The sequence below is a fragment of the Hyaena hyaena genome, unplaced genomic scaffold, assembly GCF_003009895.1.
Source record: "Hyaena hyaena isolate Hyena2069 unplaced genomic scaffold, ASM300989v1 scaffold_13, whole genome shotgun sequence".
NCBI lineage: Eukaryota > Metazoa > Chordata > Mammalia > Carnivora > Hyaenidae > Hyaena > Hyaena hyaena.
This window is the reverse complement of record NW_024080645.1, coordinates 904,000-930,861: the sequence shown is the minus strand read 5'-3', so window position 1 is coordinate 930,861 and position 26,862 is coordinate 904,000. Positions and strand designations below refer to the sequence as shown.

Below are 26,862 nucleotides of genomic sequence, written 5' to 3'. Positions count from 1 at the left end.
CTCATTAGCAAAATTCCCATATTCTCCTCTTTCTTCAGTCCCCAGCAGCCATAATTTACTTTCTATCGACAGGGATTCTGGATTTTTCATATATGTGGAGTCATGCAATATGTGGCCTCTTATGTCTGGCTTCTTTCACTTAGTATATTTTCAAGGTGATGTTGTAGCATAGATCAGCATTTCAATCCTCTCCTGATGAATCTCCTGATATAGATATCCTGACATAGATAGATATCATTATCTATATGATAACACCACCTTTGGTTTGTCCACCCATCCATTCATGGACCTTCAAGATGTTTCCACTTTGTAGCAATCATGAATAACATTGCTAGGAACATTTGTATACAAGTTTTTATGAGGATGTGTTTTTATTTCTTTTGATCACACATTTCTAGTAAATCCATGTTTAAGTTCTAAAGAAACTGCTCAACTATTTTCCACAATGCCGGTAGCATTTCCACCAGCAGTATAAGAGAATTCCCACTTTCTACATCTTCATTAATATTTATTTTCCTTTTTGAAAATTATAGTCGTCCTAGTGGCTGAGGAATGGTATCTCATTACGGTTTTGATTTGTGTTTCCCTGATGACTAATGATGTTGAGCACCTTTTAATGTGTTTGTTGGCCATTTGTATTTTTTCTTTGAAGAAATACCTGCTTAGACCCTTTGCCTGATTTTCAATTGGTTTGTCCTTTTGTTGTTGAGTGACAAGAGTTTTTAAAAAAATATTCTTGATGCTGGACCCTGATCAGATAGAGGATTTGCAAATATTTCCTCCCATTCAGTGAGTTGTCTTTTCACTTTCTCGTAAGTGTCTTTTGAAGCACAAACATTTTAACATTTTATTTTATTTTTTTAAATATTTTTTTAAAATTTATTTCTAGGAGAGAGAGAGAGAGAGAGAGACAGCGTGAGCAGGGGAGGGTCAGAGAGAGAGGGAGACACAGAATCTGAAACAGGCTCCAGGCTCTGAGCTGGCAGTCAGCACAGAGCCCGACGAGGGGCTCGAACCCACGAACCGCGACATCATGACCCAAGCGAAAGTCGGACGCTCAACCGACTAAGCTACCCAGGCGCCCCAAACATTTTAACATTTTAATGAAGCTCAATTTATCTATTTTTTTCCCCTTGGTTGCTTGTGCTTTTGGTGTTATATCTAAGAAACTATTGCCTAATCCAAGGTGATAAAGAATTATGCTTCTGTTTCCTTCTAAGAGTTTCACAGATTGGCCTTTATATTTAAGTCTTGGTCTATTTGGAATTGGCTTTTGTAGATGCTATGAGATGTGAAGCTTCTTTTCAGTTATTCCTCAACACTTGGTGCCAGGGAAGCTCCCAATTTTTAATTACCAGGCTTAGCACAGAGGGAGCAGGCCCCGAACATTTCCATTTGGGTAGCTCTGGATAGTTTAAACTACATGTGATCTCTCCAATAATCAACTCAGATAATTACCCAATTTTATTTTATTAAATGTTTATTTTATTTTTGAGAGAGAGGGAGACTGAGAGCAAGTTGGGGAGGGACAGAGGGAGAGAATTCCAAGTAGGCTCTGAGCTGTCAGCACAGAGCCTGAAGTGGGGCTCGAACTCACAAACCGTGAGATCATGACCTGAGCTGAAGTCAGATGCTTAACTGACTGAGCCACCCAGGTGCCCCTACCTAATTTTATATATAAGAATACAGACATGGAGAAGGTGAGTGAGTTGCTTAAAATCATGTAGGAACCCAAAAGGCAGAGTCAGAATCTCCCTGGAAGAGGGTAGAGCGGAGATGGAAGCCCTGGGTCAGTCTCAGTTCTGCCGCTTGTGCTTGTATGAACTTGTACGAGTCAGGTACCCATTGGGGTCTCAGTTGCATCATGGGTGGGCAAAGGAGTTGATCTTGGGTAATTACAATAATACTTTACTGAGCACCTACCACATTCCAGGCTCTGTGCCGGGCACTTTAAGCAGAACACGTCTACTTTTTTCAATAACCTTACTAGGCAGGTAACTCTTCATTTCCCAGAAGAGAAAATGAAGACTCTGTAGTCAGTACCTGAGAACATTCAGCCTGGAAATGTCAAGGCTGGACGGAGAACCCAGTCTGTTTCCTCTTAGCCACCTACCCTTCCTGAGTCTGTGTGCTTATCTGTAAAGGTTAATTAACATTCCTTCCTCCTATGGTTGCTGTGAGCAATGTGGGCAGAGCCCTTCATTGCTGAATCCTTACTGAGCACCTACAAGGCGCTAAACCTGGCTGTAGGTGAGGATAGAACAGAAAACAGGACAAAATCCCTGCTGTCATGGAATTGACATTCTAGAAGGGAGAAGGGAAACAGAAGAAAGAAAGAAATTTACACACACACACACACACACACACTGTACACACACATCGGGTAATATCAGACAGTGATGAGGGCTAACAGAAAACAGCGGGAAAGCAGTGAATGCAGCCAGGGAAGCCATCAGGTGACTCACGCCCTGAGGACTGAAAGATCCAAAGGAGACAGAGAGGGGAATTTAGGGGCAGGCTGTCCAAGTAAAGGTTTTAGGACTAGGTTAGTGCAAGAAGCATCTCTGTACTTCGACTGCATGCCAGCAACTGCATTGGGGAGAGTGTTCAGAGAGATGAACACAGTCCAGTGGTCCAAGTGCTAACTGTGTGGGCGGAGACAACACAGAGCAGATAGTTTCTCAGCTGATGAATGGGTGCATCTAATCAAGAGGTGAAATATTAATTAAAATTTTTAAAAAAAGTTTTATTTATTTATTATGTGTGTGTGTGTGTGTGAGAGAGAGAGAGAGAGAGAGAGCGAGAGAGAGAGAGAGAGAGAGAGCGAGAGAGCAGGGGAGGGGCAGAGAGAGGGAGAAGGAGAGAGAATCCCAAGCAGGTTCCAAGCCCGTTGCAGGGCACGAACTTCCGAACCCCGAGACGGTGACCTGAGCCGAAGTCAAGAGTAGGACGTCTAACCGACTGAGTCACCCAGGTGCCTCTGAAACATTAACTTTTACTCATGTTTTTGCAAACGTGTCCAGGAGGCGCAGAGACCTCACCGTAAGAGATCACCAATGTGCCCAGGTTAGGGCTCCCAGTTAATTTTTCCTTCGCAGCCACTGGGCTCCGGGGGTTTCGATCCCCCCTCCGGGCACCAGGGTGCGCTGCATCTTCTCTTAGTGCCGGCTCACGCCGCCGCGCTCTCCCCACTTCTCGCTGAGCCGCACTTCCGGCGGCAAGCGGAAGCGGGGACTTGCAGCCGCGGGCGCGGAGCCGGAGGCATGGCGGGGGCGGGGCCGGGGGAGGCGCGCGCCGAGCAGGCCGGGGGGTTCCTCTCCCCGGCCCTTTGAACCCGGAACGTACAGGTGAGGACCTCTCCTTTCTTGGCCCAGCCTCCAAGCCCGTCAGGCCCTCCCCGAGGCCTCCCCGGGTTCGCGCCCGTGGGGCGGCCCCCTTCCCGCAAGCCGCCGAGGCTCCGCGGCCCCCCGCCCTCCCTGAGCGTTCTCTTCCCATTGAGGCCCCGCCCCGGGCTTCTCTTTCCGGGGGCGCCTCCTTGGGTGCGTGTGCCCGCCCCTCGGTATCCCCTTACCGATTCTGGAAGCTGTCACGAAGCATTGAGGGGGGTGTGTGCACCTGCCCCGAAAAGGACATGTCTAGCACCACACGACGAGCTAGTGGCCCGATTCAGCCAGGCTTTCTTCTCTCGTTCTGTAAAAAACGTGCCGAACGCACACGAGGGGCTCTGAGAAAACGTCGGTGCCCGGAGTGGACCTGGTTGCTTCCCAGCCGGGGAGTACGGTTTAGTGAGGGGGCGGGGAGTAAATCATTCAATGCACAACCATACGAGTGCGGATTCACATTGTGGCCGTTACTGTGGAGAAGACAGACAAAAAATAACGGGGACTCCTGTTTTGGAGAGAGTGGTCAGGGAAGACTTCCTGGAGGAGATGGCAGTTAGGCTGCAACTTGAGAAGTTATGGCAAGGGCCTGGGGCCTGACGTTCTAGGCAGAGGGGACAGCGCCTGTGGATACCTGGTTTGGCCAAGAGCTTGGCGGGAGGCGGGCCCCGCGTGCAGGAAATGAGGCTTCAAAGGTGTCCCGGAGTGTGATGGGCGTGCAGAATAGGTTTGCGTGCTGGTGCGGAGCCCCCCGCCTGGTGCCACAGATAGGAGTAGAATGCCGAGGCAAAGTTGCAAGCCCGGGAAGTGCCAGGAAGGAGAGGTGTGGCTAGTAAGTTGGTATTTTAGCTAACGGGGAGGCGAAGGAAGACTTCTCGGAGGAGGTGATTATTAGTAGCCTGATGGCTGTATTGGGAGTTAACTTGGCAGAGGGAGAAGAGCTTTTTGGAATTTGGTTAACAGCAAGTGCCAAGCTTCTGAGGCCGGAGGTGGGGTCCCTCTTGAAGAGAAGGTTAGAGTTAACCGGAGACGGTGAAGCTGGAGAGGCAGAGCTGAGACCTTTGAGCGCCTGGCTGACGTGTCAAGGGCTTTGATTCTTCTCACTAAGAGCAGTGGGGAGAGACTGGCCTGTTTTAGTCCGCAGGGGAAAGGATGCCGTCACAAAAGCGTTTCGGAAGGGTCTCTCTGGCTGTTGAAAGGAGTGGATTTGGGTAGGAAGCTGGTGCGGTGACGTAGACATGAAATTATAAAAATCTGGATAAGGATGCCGGCAGGCTGTGATAGGAAGTGGAAGATCGTCTCCAGAGTCTGGTGACCGAGCGGGGGGCTCCGGGAAAGAGGGGCCAAGGACGGCTGTCAGGTGTCTGGTTCCCCCTAGCAGGAGGGTTGCTGGGCCATTCACTGGCCGCGGGGAGCTGGGAGAGGGCCAGCTTTTAGGAGACTCTCGCAAGTTACTCTGTTTTGAGAAGTGTCACCCTGACTAGAGGGGACTTTGCTGACATACTTGTTCTGTAGTGTTTGAACGTTTATAATCAGAACAGTAAGAGAAGAACTTGAAAAAGCCTTGAAAAACTCCCCCAGATCTCTAAAAATCATAGTCGTGTGATATAAAATTGTGTGTGTGTGCGTGTGCGTGCACGGAGAGGGAGAGAGCAAGCACACACGCAGAAGGAAATTCAGAGAGGGTTTCCTGTACACTTTGGAGCTGAAACCAACAGGTCTTCAGCTCCCCTCACCCCGCCCCTTCACACCCATCACCCCAATTACTGGTGTCTTTCTCTTAAAAAAACAGATCAGAGAGGAGCACCTGGTGACTCAGTCAAGCATCTGGCTTGGGCTCAGGTCATGATCTTGCAGTTTGTGAGTTCGAGCCCCCTGTCGGGCTCTGTGCTGTCAGCACAGGGTCTTCCTTGGATCCTCTGTCCCCCTGTCTCTCTGTCCATACCCCACTCGTTCTCTCTTTAAGTAAAGAAACTTAAAAAAAAAAAAAAAAGACAAATCAGAGAATTTAAGATGGGCCTATACAAAGCGTACCCCAATTTTCTTAGAATTAAGCATCTATTTTGCTTAATATGATCAGTGGCTGTTTCTTAGCTGAACAACTCTGGTCGCACTTTATCCGACTCAGCAGTTAGTCTGTTAGAGGGTGTCTCGTGTCTATTCCTCCCGTTCCCGGGCCTCATCTGCCTTTCTCAGCCCAGTCGGGTCTCCCTCTGACTCCAGCCAGTCTTAGGTTGGCAGGTTGCCCTCCGCAGGGATCAAGTGAGGCAGTTTTGTATGTTGTTTGGGGTTTTAAAATGCTTTAGCCTCAAGAGTGTGTTTTTAAGGCTGAATCTGAATAGCCACATCAGCAGTGTCCCCGTTACAAGGAATGGCTGTGTGGGACTTGATACTGGGTTCTTGTTCAGTCGTGGAGGATGTGCCCTCTTGATTGTGCAAAGGGCCTTAGAGAAAACGTGCAAGATGCTTTTAACTCCAGTGCGGGGAAGAGCCACAGGTCTTCCAGGCATCTGTTGAGATTGTATCTTACAGGCTGTGCGGATTCTGTATCTGATGGTTTTCCTTGCGGCTCTGTCTGCTGAGAAAATCAGGGCCAAATGAGAAGGTTGGCAGTTCGCGGGTCCGCGTGGTATGCCTTGCTGGGTACATCTGGCTTCGTCTTACTCTCCTACCTTAGTTTCCTTGTCACAGGTATTTTCTAATTAAAAAAAAAACAAAAACAAACTCTGAGTACAAATAATACTTTAAATACATGTAGTCTTTAAAGAATGACGGTACAGTGAGTGCTGATTTAGGAAAAAATATAACCTTGGAGTTGCCAGCGTGTGCCAACCCCTATCCTGTTTCTTACTTCTCTCAGGAAACTACTGTACTAATTTTATATTTATAATTCCTTTGCTTTTTATAAGTGTGTACCGTATATATTGATGGCCTTTAAACTAGAAGTTGTGCAAAGTTTATACAAAGAAACACACAAAAATATTGTGCTGCTTGCTTTCTCCGTTCATCATTGTGTTCTGAGATTCATGTAGGTTGTTACGTAAAGCTAACGTTAATTAGCTAAGCATTAATTCATTGCTTCATAAGATTCTACCGTGTGAACGTGCCTGGGAGAATTTATCTAGGCGTCTGTCGCTGCAGTCGTTCTTGTTGTCTGTGTGCAGACGTTTCTCCAGGTCAGGGTTTCTCATCCTTAGCACGACTGAGATCATGATCCAAATGCAGGGGGCTGTCCTGTCTACTGCAGGAGGTTACCCAACTGCTCCCATTAGGAACAAGCGCCCAAGGTCAGCGGTCAGCAGACTTCTTCTGCGAGGGGTCAGATAGTAAGTACTTTAGGCTTGTGGGCCATGTGGTCTGTGGTCTCAGCTAATCATCTCTGCCTTTGTAGGGCATTACAGCCCTAGCTAACCCGTAAATGAATGGGTGTGGCTGTGTTCCAATAAAACTTCATTTACAAAAACTGGCAGGCAGACTGGATTTGGCCTGAGGGCATTGTGCACTCTCTTGCTCTAGTTTAGATCAGTAGGGAATATATTTTATATCCTTACCCCGTGCGAGTAACTCCTATGTATAATTGAAACAAAACTTTCATGAAATAGTACTTACCCTTACTATACGTGATCCAGTTTGGTGTTTTCTGTTTTATTCCACTTTTTAACGTGTCAGGTATATCCACTAAATTTATTTCAAGGCCTCATCAATGAGTTGTGACTACTAACAGTTGGAGAAACTTCGTTTACTTAGTCATGGAGATATGCTTGTCTTTCACTTGACTAGATAGACTCTATGCTTAGGTACAGCACTTGAGATCCCTCTTAGAAGGAGACAGGATATAAGTAGATACCACACTTTGTATATGTTCTTATTTGTAAAATGTAGATTGGACCAGTCACTCCCCTGGTTAAAACCTGCAGTAGCTGATGTGACCTGGCGTGACGTGTACTGTGTTTTCTAGGCTGGCTCCGGTCTGCTTCTCTTAAGTTTCTCTTTTATTACTCACTGTGCTTCCTGGGCTCTAATCGCTTGGGATCTCTGTGCTTCCCAAATGTACCATGCCAGGCTCCCTCCAAGCGTATTTCATCCAATTGCACGCTCCTCTTTTCCTCCGCCTTGTGAATTCTTTACCCTGCAAGGTCCATTTTGAATGTTGCTCCCCTTCATTCCTTTAACCTATTTGTGAGCGCTTGCTGTGCTTCAGGTACTGCCCCAGGTGGTGGTGAGATTCAACAAGAACTGGGCAGGGTGCCTGGGTTCTCCTGTGTGCTGACAGATGCTAAAAAGGTAAACAAGATCATTTAAAAAGTGATAAGGGCTGAAGAAAGTAAAATATGGTGAAATGATAGTTGGTGTGGATGGGAAGGTAGGGAAAATCTGAGAAGTTGCTGTTTTAGCTGAGATTGAATGATGACACAGAGGTGGCTCAGCGCTTCAGAAACTTTCTGCTTCCTTCCGGCTTCCGCCATTGCCCAGGAAATCCACAGATGACTGCATTGTTCCCCTCTAGGCGGTATATCATTTACCTGGCTGCTTGCGAGATTTCTACTTTGTGTTTCCAATTTTAAGTTTGACTGTGATGGGTCTGGGCATAGATTTCTTTGTGTTTATCACGTTCGGGGTTCTCTGAACTTCTGAGTTTTGGGTTCACATCTGCACGGGGTTCTTTCTGGATTCTCTATTGTATTCCATTGGGGTATTTGTCTGTCTTTATGCCAGTACCACACTTAAAAAAAATTACTTTGGCTTTGCAATATGTTGTGAAATCAGGAAGTCTGAGTCTTCCAACTTTGTTCTTTTACAAAATTGTTTTGGCTGTTTGGGGTGCCTTGAAGTCACTTGTGCATTTTAGGATGAATTTTTCTATTTTTGCAAAACGCCATTGGGATTTTGGTAGGGATGTGTTGTGTTTATACATTGCTTTCGGTAATATGGACATCTTAACAGCGCAGTATGTCCATTTCTTTAATGAATGTGCGCTCAGTGTTAACTCTTACACTGAACAGCTCTGATGTAGTTCCAGGTTTATTCTGTTGAATATTCTCAACATCTAAGCATGCTTTGAAGGTGTTCCTAGTGAATCAGGTCCTTCCCTCAAACCTGTCCTTAGACCTAGAAATGTGGGGACCACTTTCTGACTATAATCTGGGAAGGAGCATTGCTGATCACCTCATCTTCGGAGCTCCTGGGTCCAGGGTGTAAGAAGGAAAATCTTTGACTTGTGTATATTTGTATTTCAGTCGACTTTATTTTGTTTTCTTGACTGCTTTACTTTTCCGTGCAGAGATGTGATAATGGATCATCATGTTTCCACCATCAAACCTCGAAGGATCCAGAACCAAAATGTCATTCACCGCCTGGAACGCCGACGGATCAGCTCAGGCAAGGCAGGCACCCACTGGCATCAGGTCCGAGTATTCCACCAGAATGTCTTCCCCAACTTCACGGTCGTCAATGTTGAAAAGCCTCCTTGTTTCTTGCGTAAATTCTCACCTGATGGACGCTACTTTATTGCTTTCTCTTCAGACCAGACATCTCTTGAGATCTATGAGTACCAGGGCTGCCAGGCAGCTGAGGACTTGCTGCAGGGCTATGACGGGGAGATCCTGTCCAACGGCAATGACCAGCGGTCGGTCAACATCCGTGGCCGGCTCTTTGAACGCTTTTTCGTCCTGCTGCATATTACCAACGTGGCCGCCAACGGCGAGCACCTGAATCGGGAGTGCAGCCTCTTCACCGACGACTGCCGCTGTGTCATCGTGGGCTCAGCTGCCTACCTCCCGGATGAGCCACACCCTCCTTTTTACGAGGTCTATCGGAACAGTGAGTCCGTGACCCCCAACCCCCGGTCCCCTCTGGAGGACTATTCCCTCCACATCATTGACCTGCACACCGGCCGCCTGTGTGACACACGCACCTTCAAGTGTGATAAAGTGGTCCTGTCACACAACCAGGGACTGTACCTGTACAAGAACATCCTGGCCATCTTGTCGGTGCAGCAGCAGACCATCCACGTCTTCCAGGTGACCCCCGAAGGCACTTTCATCGACGTGAGGACCATCGGCCGCTTCTGCTACGAGGACGACCTCCTCACCGTGTCAGCCGTCTTCCCTGAGGTGCAGCGGGACAGTCAGACGGGTATGGCCAGTCCTTTCCGAGACCCATTCATCAACTCCCTCAAACACCGGCTGCTCGTGTACCTGTGGCGCCGGGCGGAGCAGGACGGCAGTGCCATGGCCAAGAGGCGCTTCTTCCAGTACTTTGACCAGCTGCGGCAGCTGCGCATGTGGAAGATGCAGCTGCTGGACGAGAACCACCTGTTCATCAAGTACACGAGCGAGGACGTGGTGACCCTGCGCGTCACAGACCCCTCACAGGTATGCAGTGCGCTCCTGCCTTTCCTCCCGCCCCCTGGGGAGACGGAGCGGTTCTGTCTGCCTACAGCCAGCCTCCCAGAAATTCGCATTTCACGTAGTCTTGAATTTTGTTCCCCTAGGCCTCAAACTCAAAACAACTCCATTTTTCTCTGGCCACTTGTATTCATGTGGACAAATGGAAGCTAAATCTCACATCATTGCCTTGTGGATAGTCAGCTCTGATTATTCCCTGATTGTGATTCTTCTGCAGAGCATTTTCAGTACCCCTGAGATAGAAGCCCACATGCTACAGGGTCGAAGTTTGGACTGACTATGGGTACTTCTGCCTTCGTTTTGTGAGACTGTGATTGGTGGTCTGACTGCTTTAGTTCTAGGAATGAGAATGAGCCACCATACCAAAACCGCTTCCTAAAGGTGTAGCCTCCCTTTCCTGCCTAAATGGTTAATGTCAATATACTTCTTCATAAAACCTTCAGAAGGTAACTAATAGGTAAGCTCATCTGGTAGTTAAGTTTTATGACGTTACCCTGACCTTGCCCATGTGTTAGACCATAGATTGTAGAGCAGTGAAAAGATTAATTTTTTTTTTAATGTTTTATTTATTTCTGGGAGAGAGAGAGGCAGTGTGAGCAGGGCAGGGGCAGAGGGAGAGGGAAATGCAGAATCTGAAGCAGCCTCCAGGCGCTGAGCTGTCAGTACAGAGCCAGATGGGGGGCTCGGACCCACGAACTGTGAGATCATGACCTGAGCAGAAAGATGCTTAACCGACTGAGCCACTCAGGCGCCCCGAGCAGTGAAAAGATTAAAAGGAAGTCAGAGTTTCTCATCCTCCAAGGGAATCCTCAGGACTGCAAGTATTAGAGTATTTTGGTTTGGATAAAAGGTCTCTTTAGGGGAGATAGCTGTTTCTCAGATTGGAATAAAGTGGTGGTAAGGGCACTGAAACCATTAAGACTCTGGGGTTGGAAACCGTGTTGAAATTCAGGGTATTTGGGGCATTTGTCTTTGAGAGCCTCACCATTTTAGTGTTGATCAAGTAATACACCTACCTTTCTATACCTTTGCCCCCTATTCTGTTTCCAGAACATCTTAGATACGAGTTTGGGAATTGAGAATAGAGTAAACCACAAAGTTACCACAAAGTAAACCACATTCAATCACAAAAGGGGCCAAGTCTGGTATCCCCCACTGACTTGCAGTTGCTTCTGTCATAGAGAGACTGTACGTGGCATTGTTTCCTGAGACCTTACCAGCCATCTGTGTTAAAATGTTTTCCAGTATTTTTCTTCTGAATCATAGCTTGTGTATTCTTCAAGGTGGCAGGGAGGGGGAGCGGTGAGTAATATGGCTGGACATTATTTTTTCTGGAATCTTTTTCTTCCCTATTAATGAAGTCACCCGCTGAGCCATCACGAATGAGCATCTAGTTCATCTTATATGTCATGGGAGATTGGCAGTGAAGCCCTTGACTCCTGTACCCTTCTGTCTTGTATTTCCCAGTCTGCCCTGGAGGCAAGGCTGGTAAAGGTTTGTGTAATTTTATATTCACATAATTGTGATGGATCCTGGTGAAGCGTGATATGATCCAAATGTTGTCCACGTTTATAGAAAGGACATGAGTCAGTCTTTTATTTAGGTTTGAGCTATAATTACCTTTTTCTTGTGGAAGGACTAAGTCATCTGTGGGAGCCACATTTGAGATTACCCTTCCTCCCTGTGCTAAAAAACATGACCTACTTGCTTCTGGGAGCGGTAATAGATTGTAGCTCGAATCAGCCCTGGAGCTCAGTGTTTTGCTGACAGAGGCTGTAACGTTAAACCCAGTTTGCCGTTTTCCTCCCACCTCCTTCCCCAGTGTAATTTGATAGGTTCCAATAAGGTTAATGAATAAAAGGCACATGTACACACACAGCCTTGCTAATATTATGGGTATTATTCTCAGGTTACCCTCCAGCCTCTTTAATTTACAGCCATATTTAATTTCCAGGTGACCGCAAAAGTCATGTCATGGAAGCTCTGGGAAGGACAAGGACTAGTAAGACAGATGGGCCACGTGGCTCCAGGCATTGGTGATGGGGACTCACAGTCAGTCCTGGGAGGGGGAGTGCTAATCCTAACGTTCTGAAAACTTGGAGCGTCCTGTTGGAAGCCTGCAGGTTGATTCACGCGGTCACGTTCATTGTGACAAAACCAGGGGTTCCTGGAGCTCCTTGTTCCGCGGAGCACAGAGCACTGGTTGTTTAAAGGAGGAGGGCCGGCCCCCAGGGACCATTCAGAGAAAGTAGTAACCCTGCCACCTATGGCATTTGAATGCTTTTCAAGTTCCCCCTCCGATCTTAATTGCTACAGGTCTCAAATGTGTCTTATAAATGCTCTTGGCCGAAAAGACATTTATGAAGGAAGAAATGGAAAATGCTTCTCTGATTTTTCGTTTGTTCAGCACCAGTTCCCTGCTTGGTGACAACTTGCCTGGGCACTTTTAGGCCACAGTGTACCTAAGGTGTCTCTCTGCATGTTAGAAATCTTAAGAGGGAAAATAAATGCCCCTGAATTAAACTTTCAACTGTACATATACAAGAGAAAATAATTTGCCAACAGGCAGCTACAGGCTACCAATCACTTTCTCAGCAGGAAGGAAAATTAAATCTGGCATTTTAAAAAAGTGCTTTTTATTTCAGAGTGGGTTGGAGAGCAGGTCAGGAAGAAGTACTAGGAAGGAAAAACATTGAATTTGCAGAGTCTGAAATGAAAGACTGAAAACCTTTCTACACATATACTGGGCCAGCTCAGTAGTTCTAGAAGCAGATACAGTGGTAAATCCGGCAGTACTGGCCATGACTGATGGCCCTTGCCTGATCAGGTCCACGAGCCTTCCTCCTTTCCCAGAACCACGTGCAGCCGGGCTGTTACGCTAGTGCAGGAGTGGAAGTGTTCGCTTGTTTTCCTTGGGTAGTTTGAATTTTCAGCCCAGTGCTAAGTTTCCAAGGCATGGTCTTATCCCCAGCTGGCTCAGAGCTCTCTCTGTTCTCCTGCAGGCCTCTTTCTTTGTGGTGTACAATATGGTGACAACAGAGGTGATTGCTGTGTTTGAGAACACATCCGATGAGCTCTTAGAGCTCTTTGAGAACTTCTGTGACCTCTTCCGAAACGCTACCCTGCACAGCGAAGTCCAGTTTCCCTGCTCAGCTTCCAGCAACAATTTTGCAAGGCAGATCCAGCGCCGGTAAGCTCTCCGCCAGGCTTAACAGGCTTACTTTTTCTTCAGATGATTCACCGGTATTAGGCTGGTAGTCATTTCCTTCAAAAAGCCCTTCCTGTGTTCTCTCTGCCCACCTTGGTTTGGTTAGGGCTGCCTGTTGTAACCCCTAAGGTCGTTCTGACCTTTTCCTTTCTATCTCTCAGCACCAATGGAGTTACTAGTACATTGTCTGTGGTTCCTCCCAGACTGGATGTAAGCTGTGGAAAGGTAGAGACTGTGTCCTTACTGTTTATTGCTGCGTTCTCATGAATACATTTATTGTACATATCGTATTAATGTCAAGCATTTCAGTATTTCTTGAGCAAATGACTAAGGAAATAATTTTAGAATTTCTGGTTAAACGTGATGTGATGTGTAGAACACATGCATTTATCTCTGCTTCATCCCCAAATCCCATTAAAATAATAACAAAAAGAAGTAAAAAGTGTAACTTTAAAAAAATAAAGAGAATGGGAGAGGAGAGACCCTGGAGGCAGGAGATGATTGGCAACATGAGATATGAATCAGTGTTGGGAGCTGAGAAGCTAACTGATGCCTGGTAACTGACTTCACACACTTCAGAGAACAGAAACAAGACTGCAGAGCCCTCTTTAGAAAGGGTCAGGGAGTTGGGGCCCTAGGTACCTCGGAAGATACCTGTGATGTGGGCTTAAACTGGGAAGATTGGTCTTGAAAGGAGCAATCAGAGGGCACCTGGGTGGCTCAGTCAGGTAAGCCTTCTACTCTTGATTTAGGCTCAGGTCACGATCTCATGGTTTGTGAGATTGAGCCCCACGTCGGGGTCTGTGCTGACAGTGTGGAGCCTGCTTCAGAATCTTTTCTCCTTCGTTCTCTGCCCCCTTGCCTGCTTGCGTGTGTTCTCTCTCCCTCAAAATAAATAAGTAAACTTAAAAAATTAAAAAAAGAAAGGAGCACTTGGGTCCTTTAGCCTAACCCTTCTCTAAGCCTACTCGGACAAATGACTGTTTCTCCTCCACCTCCACAGAAGAGACTGGAGGTTCAGTCTCCTGAGAAACTTGAACTGTGTAGGCCCTGGTTTCAAGTTCAGGAAGTGTAGCAGTCTGAGCATAGGGATGGGGTTTGTGATGCTAAAAACAAGAATTGAATGGAAGCCAACAAACCGAAAGGTAAGATACAACAACCAGGCCTCTACTCCTTATGCAGGAGATTAGAGATTTTTCCCGAGGGAAACTGACCAACCCAGAGAAGAGACCTTCAGGTATCGAGCCCCCATCAGCAAGGCTTCCTATGAACCAGAGCTTCTGGTACAGTTATCTGAGACCATTGTTGTGAAGCGAATGGTTGCTCTGGGCCAGTGGCCCAGGCTGAATCCTACTGTAGTCCGTCAGTGCCTCATTAGATGCCACTTCATGTGGCTCCCCGCAGCCTTAGCCAGTTAGGGGAAGGGTCTGCCCTAGGTTTCAGGATAGATCCGAACGGTGTGAACAGAGGACTCCGAATAAGCATTATTGGCACTAGGAAAAAGGAGCAAAGGAGGTGCATTACTGCCGTGGCGTCATCTTTACGTAAAAGGATAGTACGAGATGAGAAGTGGGCGTTGGTTTTCAGGCCGCTAACTCGCCTTCTCCTTTTTCCCTGGTTCACACAAATTATCTGCCTTCTAAGCATTTCTGTTCAGTATGGAAGGATTTTTGGAGGCAGAATGTGGATCAGATTGTGCTTTTTTCTTTTTGGAATGGATTTCCTTCTTTTAAAATTAACTTTTAAATTAGGCAGATGTTGTCAACTAATTACAAGTACAGCTGGCTGAGTGGAAACATCAAAAGAAGTCACCAGAGAGGGTCAGTGCCCACGGGGGCAGGGTTGTTGTCTCTTCCGTTCACTGCCCTACCCAAAGTGCCTGGGCCAGTGTCTTTTGTGCGGGAGAAGATTAGTAGGTATTGGCTGAGGGACCAAAGCCACCCAGTAGTTAGAGGAAGCTGTGTTTTGTTTTTTAATTATTTCAGAATGCATCTGGAATTAAGTGAAATTGTTAAGAAGTCCCAGGAGAAATAAAGTTTGAAGAGAAAGGTGGTATTCTAGCTTCGGTATCCTCAAAATTTTGCATCATGCCACCAAGAGATTTTGAACAACTGTAGATGTCCCTACACATTAATTTTAAGTTAATCCTAAAATTTTTTTGCTCTTAAATTTGAATAATTACATAAGATGTAATTTTCAGTGTATATTAAATATTTATTTTAAAAAATGATAAGTCCCCCCCCCAGTTTTATTGAGATATAGTTGGCATATAACATTGCATAAGTTTATGGTGTATAATGTAACACTTTTGAACATAGCTAGGGGAATCTAGATGCCATAGTAATTTGGTATCAGTATTTGATATAAAAAGTAGAGAGCAAATTATTCCCATACTGTTTGAAATTTCATTGTTTTTTCTTGTCTTCCGATTTGTATTTGTATCCTAATATAACGTTTTACATGAATTATATTCTAATACAATATATCCCAATATATAATCCTAATATATCCTAACATTTTATTAGCCATCTTATCATGCTTTGCTGCATCGAAAGTACAATGTGTATATACATTGGAATTATTTTTTATTTCTTGTGAACACATGGCTCTAAATGCCCAATTTTACAGTCTCCAGTAATCTTTTGGTAAAAAATAAGTGAAAGTGGATCCATTATAGGTTGGAGCAAATGTTCAAGAAAAAAAGGAGGGGGACACTGAGGATCATGAGTTACTTAAGGAAAATATTTAGGCCAAAAGAAAACATACAATATAAAGAATAAAGGAACAACATTGCAATCACTGAAATAATTGAAGCTATAGAAAAGGAAACATTCCTAGAACAGAAATTAAACTTTGTACATATAGTCGAGAGAGTAGAATAAACAGGTAAAAGTAGGAAAATGGGAGAGAAACGATGAAAAGAAATTAGAGAATTTGTGGAGGCGCTCCCAGTTTCTGGTGATTTGCAGAGGGTGCGGTAGAGAAAAGGAAGGGAAGAAATGGTGTGAGACCGTTTCCCTGTGCTGAAGAGCGTCCGTCACTTCAGTGAGGGGCTGGGCTGTCTCAGGAGGGCTCAGGAGAGCCAGGCGCTAAACATGCACAAATTTTTGCAACCAATTGCTACGTGGTTATTAAAAATTAATTACTTCCTAATTATTTTACTTATGCTCTTGGGTGTATTTGTGTCTATTTCATCTGTGTGGTGAAAATACTGTAGAGTTCTGTGCTATGGCTCACCTTTTGACAGCGCCACGTTCCGTGGTGTCTCATTGCTACCTTGAAATTGACCACAGCAGTAGGATCAACAGCACAGAAATTGGCAAGCGCTTCAAATCATGGCTTTTCCCCCGGAGATAAATAATTCTTAAATCTTTATTAGTGTATCACCAGCTCCATCAAGTACCCGATAAAATAAAGACCCGTATGGAGGCATACCATCATGAAAATTTGGAACATTGAGGCTAAGGAGAAAATTGTAAAAACTTTGAGAAAGAACATACGTTTCACATGTTAAAAAATAAATCAGAATGGTATCGCACTTACCAGTAATAACACTGAAAGCTCTAAGCCATTAAAATGATGCCTTCAAAATTCTGTGAAAAAAATGATATCCAGTCTAGAATTTTATTTTATTTTATTTATTTGACATTTATTTATTTTTGAGAGACAGAGCATGAGTAGGGGAGGGCCAGAGAGAGAGAGAGAGAGGGAGGGAGACACAGAATCCAAAGCAGGCTCCAGGCTCCAAGATGTCAGCACAGAGCCCGATGCAGGGCTTGAACCTACAAACCATGAGATCATGACCTGAGCTGAAGTTGGACACCCAACCGACTGAGCCACCCAGGTGCCCCAGTCTAGGATTTTATATCCAGTAGAGTGGAACAAAGACATTTTCAGACATGTAAGTTCTTGAAAAATTACCTCTCATATATCTTTTCTAAGGAAACCTTTGGAAGATGTGTTTTCCACATAAACCACAAAAGTATGGTACAGGAAATAGCCTGAAACTAGAGAGAAGCAAAGAGCATTCTGAAGATGATGGTAAAAGGGAAGTTCCAGAGCGGCAGACCACCAGGTGGGCCAGGTGGGGACAGAAGGGTGGAGGTTTCCAAGAGGCAGGTGTCCAGGGAAAGATTGTAATCGTTAGGAGGTCTGGTGGGTTTGAGTGTATCAAGAAGAGATTGCCAGCTCTGTTCTGGTCGGCTTGTTATCATGGGCCTCACGAGGGCGTTCTCTGAGCACAGCTTTTGAAGGAGGTGAGGGAGCAGGCCACGTGGGTATTGGGGAGCACATTATCCCAAACAAAGGCCGTATTAGATCTGAAGGTCCTCAGGTGGGTCTCATGCATTTGAGGAGCACCGGGGAGGCCAGAGTGGCTGGGCTGGGGTCAGAAGGAGCACAGTAGTCGGAGACGTGGTCAGAGGTGGGGCCAGACACCTGCGGCTCTCTGAGGCTTTGGTCCTAACTGCAGATGAGATTGTGCAGCATTTGAGCAGAGGAGCGACACAGTCTCACTTGTTACTTTAACAGGGTCACTCTGGCTGCTGTGTCAGGAATAGACTGTAGGAGGGTGGGGTAGAAGCAGGGACCCGAGTTAGGAGACCGTTGCAACGATCCGCTAAGTATGTTTCTTGTCACAGGGAATACATATGTATGTATTTACGCATCTAGAAGAGTGCCTGGCACATACTAGGCGGTCGGCAATTATTTGTTGCTTGAATGACATTGGCTTGGATCAGGGTGGGAACAGTTGACCCTGAAGAACGTGGGTTTGAACTGCATGGGTCCACTTAACACAGGCTTCTTACAGTAATACAGAACCGTGAACCTATTTTCCTTATGATTTATTTTCTTAATAACATTTTCTTTTCTCTAGCTAACTTTATTGTAACAATACATATAACATACAAAATGTGTGTTAGTCGCCTGTTTATGTTATCTACTGGTAAGGCTTCCGGTCAACAGTAGGCTATTAAGTTTTTGAGGGGTTAGAAGTTATATGTGGAGTTCTGACTGTGCAAGAGGTTGGCACTCCTAACCCTGCGATGTTCATGGGTCAGCTGTGATTGTATGATCAACGTATTTTGAAAACAGAACCCTAAAGATTAGTGGAGCATGGGGTTTGGGCTGTGGAAGGAGCAAAGTCAGATGATTGTAATGTTTTTGTCTTGTAAAGGAGAGTTGCCCTCCTACTGCGATGGTGAGGCTGTGGATGAGGTTCAGGGGAGAAGATCAGAGGTTCTGTTAGTGGAGAAGTCTGATGGTTTCTCAGGAAGGAGTGTCAGATGCTCCTGCCAGGACGGGTGTATATCTCCTGAGACATAAATCAGCTATCGGAGTTAGCAGCGTGGAGGCCACCGGTGAGCTGCATGAGAGTGGTTTCCGTGGGATGGTGGGGTGAAGCCTCTTTGGGGAGGGCTTAAGGAAGAATGGGAGAAGAATTGGAGACAGTACCAGAAAAGTTTTTGAGGAGTTTTGTTGTAAGGGAGAGCCGGAAGATGGTGCTTGCGCCAGAGGGGTGAGTGGTGGTGCTTTTATTACTTTGTAAATGAGAGGAAAAAGTGGGGAAGAATTGATGTCATGTATGAGAGGGGATGGGACCTGGTGCCTCTCCAAGCGGGAAGATTGCTGTCACATGGAGGCACAGACAGTAGTGTGGTGCAGGTCGCGGATGGGAGCCTCAGAGCCCTCTTCTCGTTCCTTCTGTTTGCCAGGAACAAAGCAGACGATGCCATCAGGTGAGGGTGGGCCTGGTGGGTGTGTGAAACAGGCATCAGAGGGAGTGGGAGGGCCAGCTGGCCCGGGGTAGTGTCGTCCGAGTGCCTGCAGCCGGAGGGCCCCACGAAGTTCATGGTTCTACATTTATCTGAGCATCGTATGCCCCCTCAGCCGTGGAGAAAACCGAGCAGATGCAGGCACGGAGCAGGCAGCGGAGAGCGTAATGAGGGCTGTAGGTTTGCCAGTAAGTGCCACTAAGCAAGGGAAGGCAGGGCTGTGGAGGATGCGTGCAGTGGATTAAGTGTGGAGTTGAATGTGGCCTGAGGGAGGAGAGAGGACCCCGGACGTGATAAAGGTGTGGGATGACAAAGTTGGTAGAATCAGTGGACTGTGGATCCAGGGAGTAGAGGGGCTGTGCTAGAAAGATAGCAGAGGAGGCTGGAGAGAGTGGTGCCCCACACTGATGTCACAGAGATGTCACAGCCATGGCCATGGTGAGATTGAGGATGTAGTACCTCGGGATGAGGGCTGAGGCAGAGAGGAAGTTCAGGAGCCAGGGGGACACGTGCTGGAAGGATGGTCTCTGCTAATTGAGAAATCGCCACGAACTGAGAGAGGCATAAGCGGGCAGAGTGACAGTGAGCCAGGATTTAGACACTGGAAGTTGGCACAGGAATAACGGCTTCGTCTTTCCGTCTGTGGGGTGCATGGCAAGTGGAGGTGGTGCCGGCGCTGGAGAAGCACTGCTGTCACCGAGGGCCAGGCCCTGTCACTGGGAGCCAGAGCCAGGCAAGGCCACCGTGTGGGTTATGAGAGGCAGTACCGAGGGCCAGGCCCCGTCATTGGCAGTGAGTGAGCCGGGCAAGGCCGGGGTGTAGGTTATGAGAGGTAGTGTTGCATCTTGGCTGAAAAGGAGCTGAAAATCAAAGAACCCAGGGTCTTTGATTCCAGCCCCTTTAAAAGGGAAAGAAATAAGTTCTCTTTGGCCCAAGATTTAATTTCATGATTTACACTGAGGCTGTGAAAATTACTGTCAAGAGGAGTAGCAGAAAAGCAGTATTGATAGCTAGGCTCATAATGAAGTGTTAATGTCCATCTAGCATCACAGGTTAATGGGGACGACAAAAATCAGAACCCGTCTCATCAATCTTTTGGGTCTCCTCAAAGTCAGGAACGTTTAAGTGTTTAAATTTGCTTCATTGGTTTTCGTTCCGTTAATTTCAGGGATGAGATGTTACATTTTCTCCCTGGACTAAATTATTTTCCCTTTGAGTTTTAAACCATATGATATGCTTTGATAGAGAGATTTAAAAAAAATACATACTGATAGTTGACCTTCTTCCTAAGAAACTGTAGGAAAGTGAAAAAGAATAAAAACAAAATGTGCTTACACAGGCACAATTATTTTGACGTATTTCCACCAGTCTAATTTTTTTTTTAATGTTTATTTTTGAGAGAGAGAGACAGAGGTGAGTGGGAGAGGGGCAGAGAGAGAGAGGGAGATACAGAATCCGAAACAGGCTCCACGCTCTGAGCTGTCGGCACAGAGCCTGACAGGGGGCTTGAACCCACGAACTGTGAGATCATGACCTGAAGTCAGATACTTAATGAACTAAGCCACCCGGGTGCGCCACCACCAGTCTGATTTTTAGGCCTAACTTCTCTCTCTCTCTCTCTCCCTCTCCCTCTCCCTCTCCCTCCCTCCCCCCCCCCTCGTTTTTTAAAAATCATACTGTGTAGACAGAGTATACCCTGACTTACATTATGATAACTATTTCTACTGTTACCATGTAATTTGAAAATTACAGTTTTCCATTAGGTTCTTAATCCTCTGTCAATTTATCGTCATCATCAGCAATGCTTTAATAAAGGGGCACAGAGATTTTTCTAAATATGGAATTGCTTCCTTAGGGTAAATTTCCAGAAGAATAGAAATACTTGCTCAAAGGGTATTAAATTTAGTATTCATTCCAAGTGTGAGAAATTGCTCCATGGTTATTATTACTAAAAATAAGTGAGATGTGTGACTGTGTGTCCGTGTTACAGTTCTTCAGACGCCGGTGTTTCTGCGGGGACGCAGGTAGCCAGCTCCTAAACTTTAAACAAAGAACAAGTAGTTTGTCCAAAGTTTTGATGGACTTTGGCTTATAACTGATCCCAAGGAGAGTCACAGAGAGGTCGCTCGTTCTATAGGGTTCTTTGCTCTCTAGAACTCCCAGTGCAAACTAAGGCTATTATTTGGGGGAAGTAGAGTGGAAGTGGTGTCATGGCATAGTCACACTCTTTTTAAACTTGTTTGGAAAGAAAGGCTTTGTTAACTTTTCTAACGTAATTTAATGTTCCTGTGTCGAATTTTTTTCTGTTTCTGAGAAGAGCTGTAGCCAAGCCGACTTGTGATGTGTGAGTTCTGACTTGCCGCATTATCTAGATTTCTGTTTACAGACTGAGTTGTTTTTAGACATGTTTTATCAGTTTAAAATCCAAGGCTGCTTGTTGTGTCCACTAACACCTTCCTCACTGGTGCTTTATTTTAGGTTTAAAGACACTATTGTAAACGCTAAGTACGGAGGGCACACGGAGGCGGTACGCCGGCTGCTGGGTCAGCTCCCCATCAGTGCCCAGTCTTACAGCGGTAGCCCCTACCTTGATTTGTCTCTCTTCAGCTACGATGACAAGTGGGTGTCCGTCATGGAGCGCCCCAAGACTTGTGGAGATCACCCTATCAGGTATGCCGTCGCCACAGCCTCCGGGCTCCGGATGGCCTGCTTTCTTACTCTTCTTCTCAGAGGTCATTTCCCTGTGACTGTGTCCGCTTGTCCTCATGGGTTGAATTGGAGGGACAGGCTGTTTCTGCAATGTGAGTGCTTTAGATCATGTAGGTGTCTCAGTAGTTCTGCCCTTTGTTTCTCCTCAAAACATCCAGTTCAGATAAGTTGTTCCCTTTTAAAGGTATCCAGGGCATAAAACCACATGCCATTTCATGGTAGTACTTATAGTTGAGACTTCCTAATTTTATTTCACTCAAATCATCTTATCCCCCATATTACCTAGTAGAAAAGCTAGCAGAGATAGTTTGACGAACGAGCAGGTGTTGGAGAAACTCCTGCTTCTTCACTTGGACAAATTCTGGAATGTTGATACTGTATTATTGCTAGAAACTTGAGACTAGCCTCTTACAGACAGTCCCTCCATCACAGATGTCTGCTTCGCAGACCCTCCTTCTCTCTGTGGGAGCTTGTGTTGTTCTGTGTGATGCATTAGGTACCAGGGAGAGGACTGGGCACCACTGCCACCCGTGAGGTTATTTCGGGGGAGGTATGTTCTGGAACCCTGGGCTGGAGAGTGGAAGGTCTTTTTCACATAGAGACATAGAAACAGTGGTAGCTAGTATTTCACAATCCAGCTTCATTGTGTATTAAAGAGGCTTGGGTAACATTCTGTACAATTAATCACCATTCATGGTGTTTCCTTTGGGATATTTCAGTCAAGTTTCAAAAAACAGTTAACCTTTTTTTTAATTATGGAAAGTTTTAAACATGTGAAAGCAGAAGAGTATAATGAACTTGCATGTGCCCACCGCCCAGTCTTAACAGTTCCCATCCCATGGTCAGTGTTGTTTCCTCTTTCCACCCCCACTCCCAGCTGCCACCCTTGATTATGATGCAGATCCCAGATTTCATAGCATTTTGCTCATATACATTTTAGTAATTTCTAAAAGAGAAAGTTAAAAAAAAATACAACCTCAATACCATTATTCTGTCTTAAGAAAATTATCAAAAATTTATTAAGACCGCCACATACCTAGTTTTCACATTTCCCTATTGTTTTATAAATATTCTTTTATGGTTGCACGTGTTCCCATTGGGATCTAAACAGTGTTCATACATTGTATTTGGTCGCTACTTCCTCAAATCCATTTTATTCTAGATGTTCTGCCTCCCCCTCTTTTCCTTGCAGTGAAATTGTTGAAGAAACCACATTGCTTTTCTTGTAGTATTCCCCACATTCTGGTGTTTGCTCACTGCATCCCTGGAGGAGTATCTACTCTTTTCCTCATTCTCCCCTATTTCCTGTGAACTGGTGATTAGATTTAGAACCCCAGACAACTCGCTTTACTTACAAGCCCTTTGTGTGTTGGGGACTAGGTGGGTTCCGTGAATGTGGTTTTCACACGTAAAAGCATATCATGGGCCTCATTGGATGTTGTCAAGTGCCATGAGATACGCTCCCCTCCTTTCTGACCTGCCTCTCTGATTTGAAAAGATTAACCTAAGTAACGAATTTGGAAATGGCTATCGGCCCTGACTATGGGGTTTTTTCATTTACTTTTAATTTAAAATGAGAAGTATAAGGATATCAGAGGCACTGGAAGAGGAAACGCTGTGACCTGAACACGTGTATTGTATGTTGCAGCCTCGTCTTTGTCACTCTGCACGTCTGCATGGGCACGGTTGTCATCCTGCTTAGCGTGATACTTTGCATGGGCTTGTATCTTACACACGTTTTTCCGTGTTGTTACATAGTCCTCAGAATAATGGTCCTGATGGCGGCGTAGTGTTCCCTTGGTTAGATGCACTTCAGTTGATTTAACTTGTCCCCTGTCGCTGGGTCTTTATTCTCGGTCTGCATTTTTACCTTAGAGCTGTGCTAGAGGCCGTCTTTATTCACATCACAGTTTACTTCATTTAGATTAAATTCTGGGGTTGTAAATTCTTGGAAATGGGATTATTGAGTCAGAGGCTATGAGTATCTTTATGTGTACGTATGTTTGTTTTCCAAAAGGGAAATTATAGAGCTCTCTAATTCAGAGCTCTCATTTTCTGGAATTTACGCTAATTCAGCCCCCACCCCCCTGAACATCCCTAGTTCCTAATACCGGAGGATACTTATTTTGCACCTGGGAACATGTATTTAAGTATGTGGATGAATGGAATTATTAGATGAAAAATGTCAGACTACTTAGTATTTTGTTTTTGTGTGTGAAAAAGAAGAACCTTTCAAAAGAATTTATTCTTAAAAATTAACTCAAATATGGGCCTAGATCTACACTGTCCTGTTTCATAGCCACTAGGCACATATGCTTGTTAAGCATTTAAAATGTGACTAGATCAAGTTGACATATGCTTACGTGTCACACATCAGATTTCAAAGGCTTAATACAAAAAACAATGTGAAATATCTCATTAATATTTTTTACACAGATTATAGGTTGAAATGATAGTATTTTGGAGACCAGTATTCGGTTAAACAAAGTATTTTATTAAAATTAATTTCACCTTTCTCTTTTTACCTTTTGTAATGTGGCTACCTGGAAATTTAAAGGCGTACACGTAGCTCGCATTTCATTTCCGGCTCTGGCCTAAACGGTGTTGGGGCAGTGTTTCTGGGAAAAGGGGAGGCTGTAGTTAAGGCTGTAACTAAGGGTTATCTTGGGAAAGAGAAATGACCCAGTGACTCAGCACAGCACAGTAAAATTCACAGGGACCCTGTGCATAAAATGAGCAGCTGGGACTAAGGTGGCTTCACAGTTCCGGTGACCTGGGGCTGATGTCAGAGGAGATGCTGTAAGACGGAGTAATGAGTCGGTGTGTTCCGTGCTGCGCAGATGTCCGGCTGGTGGTGAATACTCTGTACCATCGTCTCTTTCTCTCCTTGTTCTGTCCAGGTTCTATGCCCGGGACTCTGGCCTGCTCAAGTTTGAGATCCAGGCGGGCTTACTGGGCCGCCCCGTCAACCACACAGTGCGACGCCTTGTTGCCTTCACCTTTCACCCTTTTGAGCCTTTTGCTATTTCTGTGCAGAGGACTAATGCCGAGTACGTTGTCAACTTCCACATGCGACACTGCTGCACGTAGGTGCCTCACCGAAGCCCAGCTGCCTGCTCTTCCGAGACGTCGGCCCCTCGTGTCTCCGTGGGCTCCCTGACTGTCAGCTTTGTTGGTTCCTGGTGGTTACGCCTCCGATGGGGAGAGACGGAGAGAGGGGCGAAGGTGGCGCAGCCAAAAGGAATTTGCATTGCATCCAACTACTGATTGATTTAAAGTCCTCTGGTCTTTTCCCTGTGGGAACGCCCAGCATTAATTAAGTCCAGTTAGTTTTTGTTTTATTTTGTGTTTTATTGCTATGAAGATGAGCATTAAATCTTCCCTCCTGTCATGTCCATTCTTTGGCATTATGTTGTGTGTGGTCTGAAGCAGGTATACCTTGTTTACTCACGGGAACCGTGTCCATCCTTTCCACATAGGCAACCACAGGGCTGTCTTTATAAAAAAAATAAATAAAGCCTTGGTATTTTCTTACTTAAATATAACCTATTTGATGACTGCCTTCTGTCCCGATCTCACCAAATACTTTTCACGTTCGTGGTTCTAGGAAGGACCGTGGAAGGGACTGGAGGCCGTGACTCCAGCAGCCGCCCTTGGGAGAGCCGAGCGGCGTGTGGCTGCATGGATTGTGTCCTTCCCTGGGGTTTTCTCCTGGCAGTCGTCACAGCTGGCGGGGCTGGGCGTAACTGCACGTTCGCATGTGGAAGCACGCTCCCATCTGTACCGTCTGTGTCACGCAGGTGGGAGAGCCAGACCCCGTGTGGCATGTACTGCAGTCGGGTAGTGAGAGCTGGCAGGCTCCAGGTGTCCCTGAAGAGATCAGGCTGGCTGTTCCTGCGTGGCCCAGCCGTCACAGCTCCTCCAAACACCTGCTGGCCCCCAGCCAGCCTCCTGTCCAGTCTCAGCCAGCGTCCTCCAGGGGGCTTGGGAGGCTGCTTGTGTTTCATCTGCATGCGTATCCCCCGTTTAGGAAGTTAGCTTGTTTAGTAGCATCCGACTTTGAGAGCAGCCTTGGAATGATGGACGTCAGAGCAGCTTGTGGAAGGAGTCATGGGTGCAGACAGACGGATTCTGTATCCCTCTGCCATCCAGATCGGCCTCCCTTGGGAACGTAACAAATGTGGTAGGAGATACCGGCCCCACCAAACACAGTTCAGCTAATCTCATCACTCTCAGCATTGAAAGGCTAAATTCATTCTCCTTCAGCACGCAGCGCAGGATTTGAGCTCCAGCTATGGGTCAGGTAGATGCTGTGCTGAGGTGTGGAGGAGGAGACACGTAGGCCAGTAAAGAGAACTGTCATGCAGAATGGCAGAAGCCCCGGCAGCGGTTGTCTGGGAACAGTGGAGGAGGGGGGAGGAGAGGTGGAGGAGAGCCGTACTGGGGAAGGGGCACTGCAACTGGGCAGACGGGACCCTGATGTGTGGGCCAGGCCAGAGGACGTTTCGGGAGAGATCGGCACGCACAAAGGCTCAGCAGCACGAAGGGGGCTGTCGGGGCTGTGGAGTGGTCATCAGTACGGCCGCGGCACAAGCTGTGGGGAGGCCCGGACAGTGTGACTGAATTGTGAAGAGAAGTCTCGTGCGTGGCATTAGGGTTTTGTGCAGCGGAAGACGTGATCCGAATTTCACAAAGACCGTCTTTAGCAGTCCGGAAGGTGTTTTGGAGGCACTAGAGGCGGGAGACAGGCCGACGAGCCCGTGGCGGTGATCCAGAGAAGAGGAGGGTTTGAACGACCTCCCTGGGCGTCTGGAACGTGAAATACCGAGGCACTCTCCTAGATTCTTCGTGGGTCATAAAAAAATCCGGGCGCCAGAGCAGTCACATGTTTGTGGGGACTCCACTGATTTTTCGTGGTAGAAGCACTTCACCCACAGCTTTTCTTTTATGACGGGTTGCTCCATTGTACCCGAGGGACTTGTGAGTGTGGAGTCACTGGGGCCTCAGTGTGAATCCCCGCCCTTGTGCCCATTAGCTCAGTGACCCTGGGCAATTTCCTAGCCTTTCTGAAGCCTAATATGTATTTCCTTTCACCTTGCTCCTCCGTTCCCCTGGTCATATCTTCGATCTTTCATCAGGTCTAAGTCCCCAAGCAATCCTCATATACTTCCCTTCTCTGTTTACTCTCCCAGTCACTGAAATTGCCATTTTGATACCTTCATTCATCTTCCAAAGCCCACCTTCCATCTCTCATTGATACCTTGCCACCTATTTCCAGATGGAAATAGAAACAATCAGGTGGGAATTGGCCTTACCTTTCTTTTACCAAGTCAGTTACATGACTTGTGTCCGTGTTCCTTTCCTGCTTTTCCTCAGGAGTCACA

The 26,862-nt window shown here is 46.3% G+C and overlaps 1 protein-coding gene across 2 annotated transcripts; it reads left to right on the top strand.

Annotated features, from left to right (window-relative positions):
- The first annotated feature begins 3,250 nt into the window (after positions 1 to 3,250).
- DET1 (DET1 partner of COP1 E3 ubiquitin ligase) lies at positions 3,251 to 24,869 on the top strand. 2 transcript variants are annotated; one of them, XM_039217298.1, is made up of 5 exons: positions 3,251 to 3,347; positions 8,662 to 9,754; positions 12,790 to 12,977; positions 21,248 to 21,439; positions 24,379 to 24,869. In XM_039217298.1, the coding sequence occupies exons 2-5, from the start codon at positions 8,672 to 8,674 to the stop codon at positions 24,566 to 24,568; spliced, it is 1,653 nt and encodes a 550-aa protein (XP_039073229.1). In that variant the 5' UTR covers positions 3,251 to 3,347; positions 8,662 to 8,671; the 3' UTR covers positions 24,569 to 24,869. The 2 variants fall into 2 exon arrangements, with proteins under 2 accessions (XP_039073229.1, XP_039073221.1); XM_039217290.1 differs by having other exon boundaries at positions 3,272 to 3,347; positions 24,515 to 24,869.
- Positions 24,870 to 26,862: the final 1,993 nt, after the last annotated feature.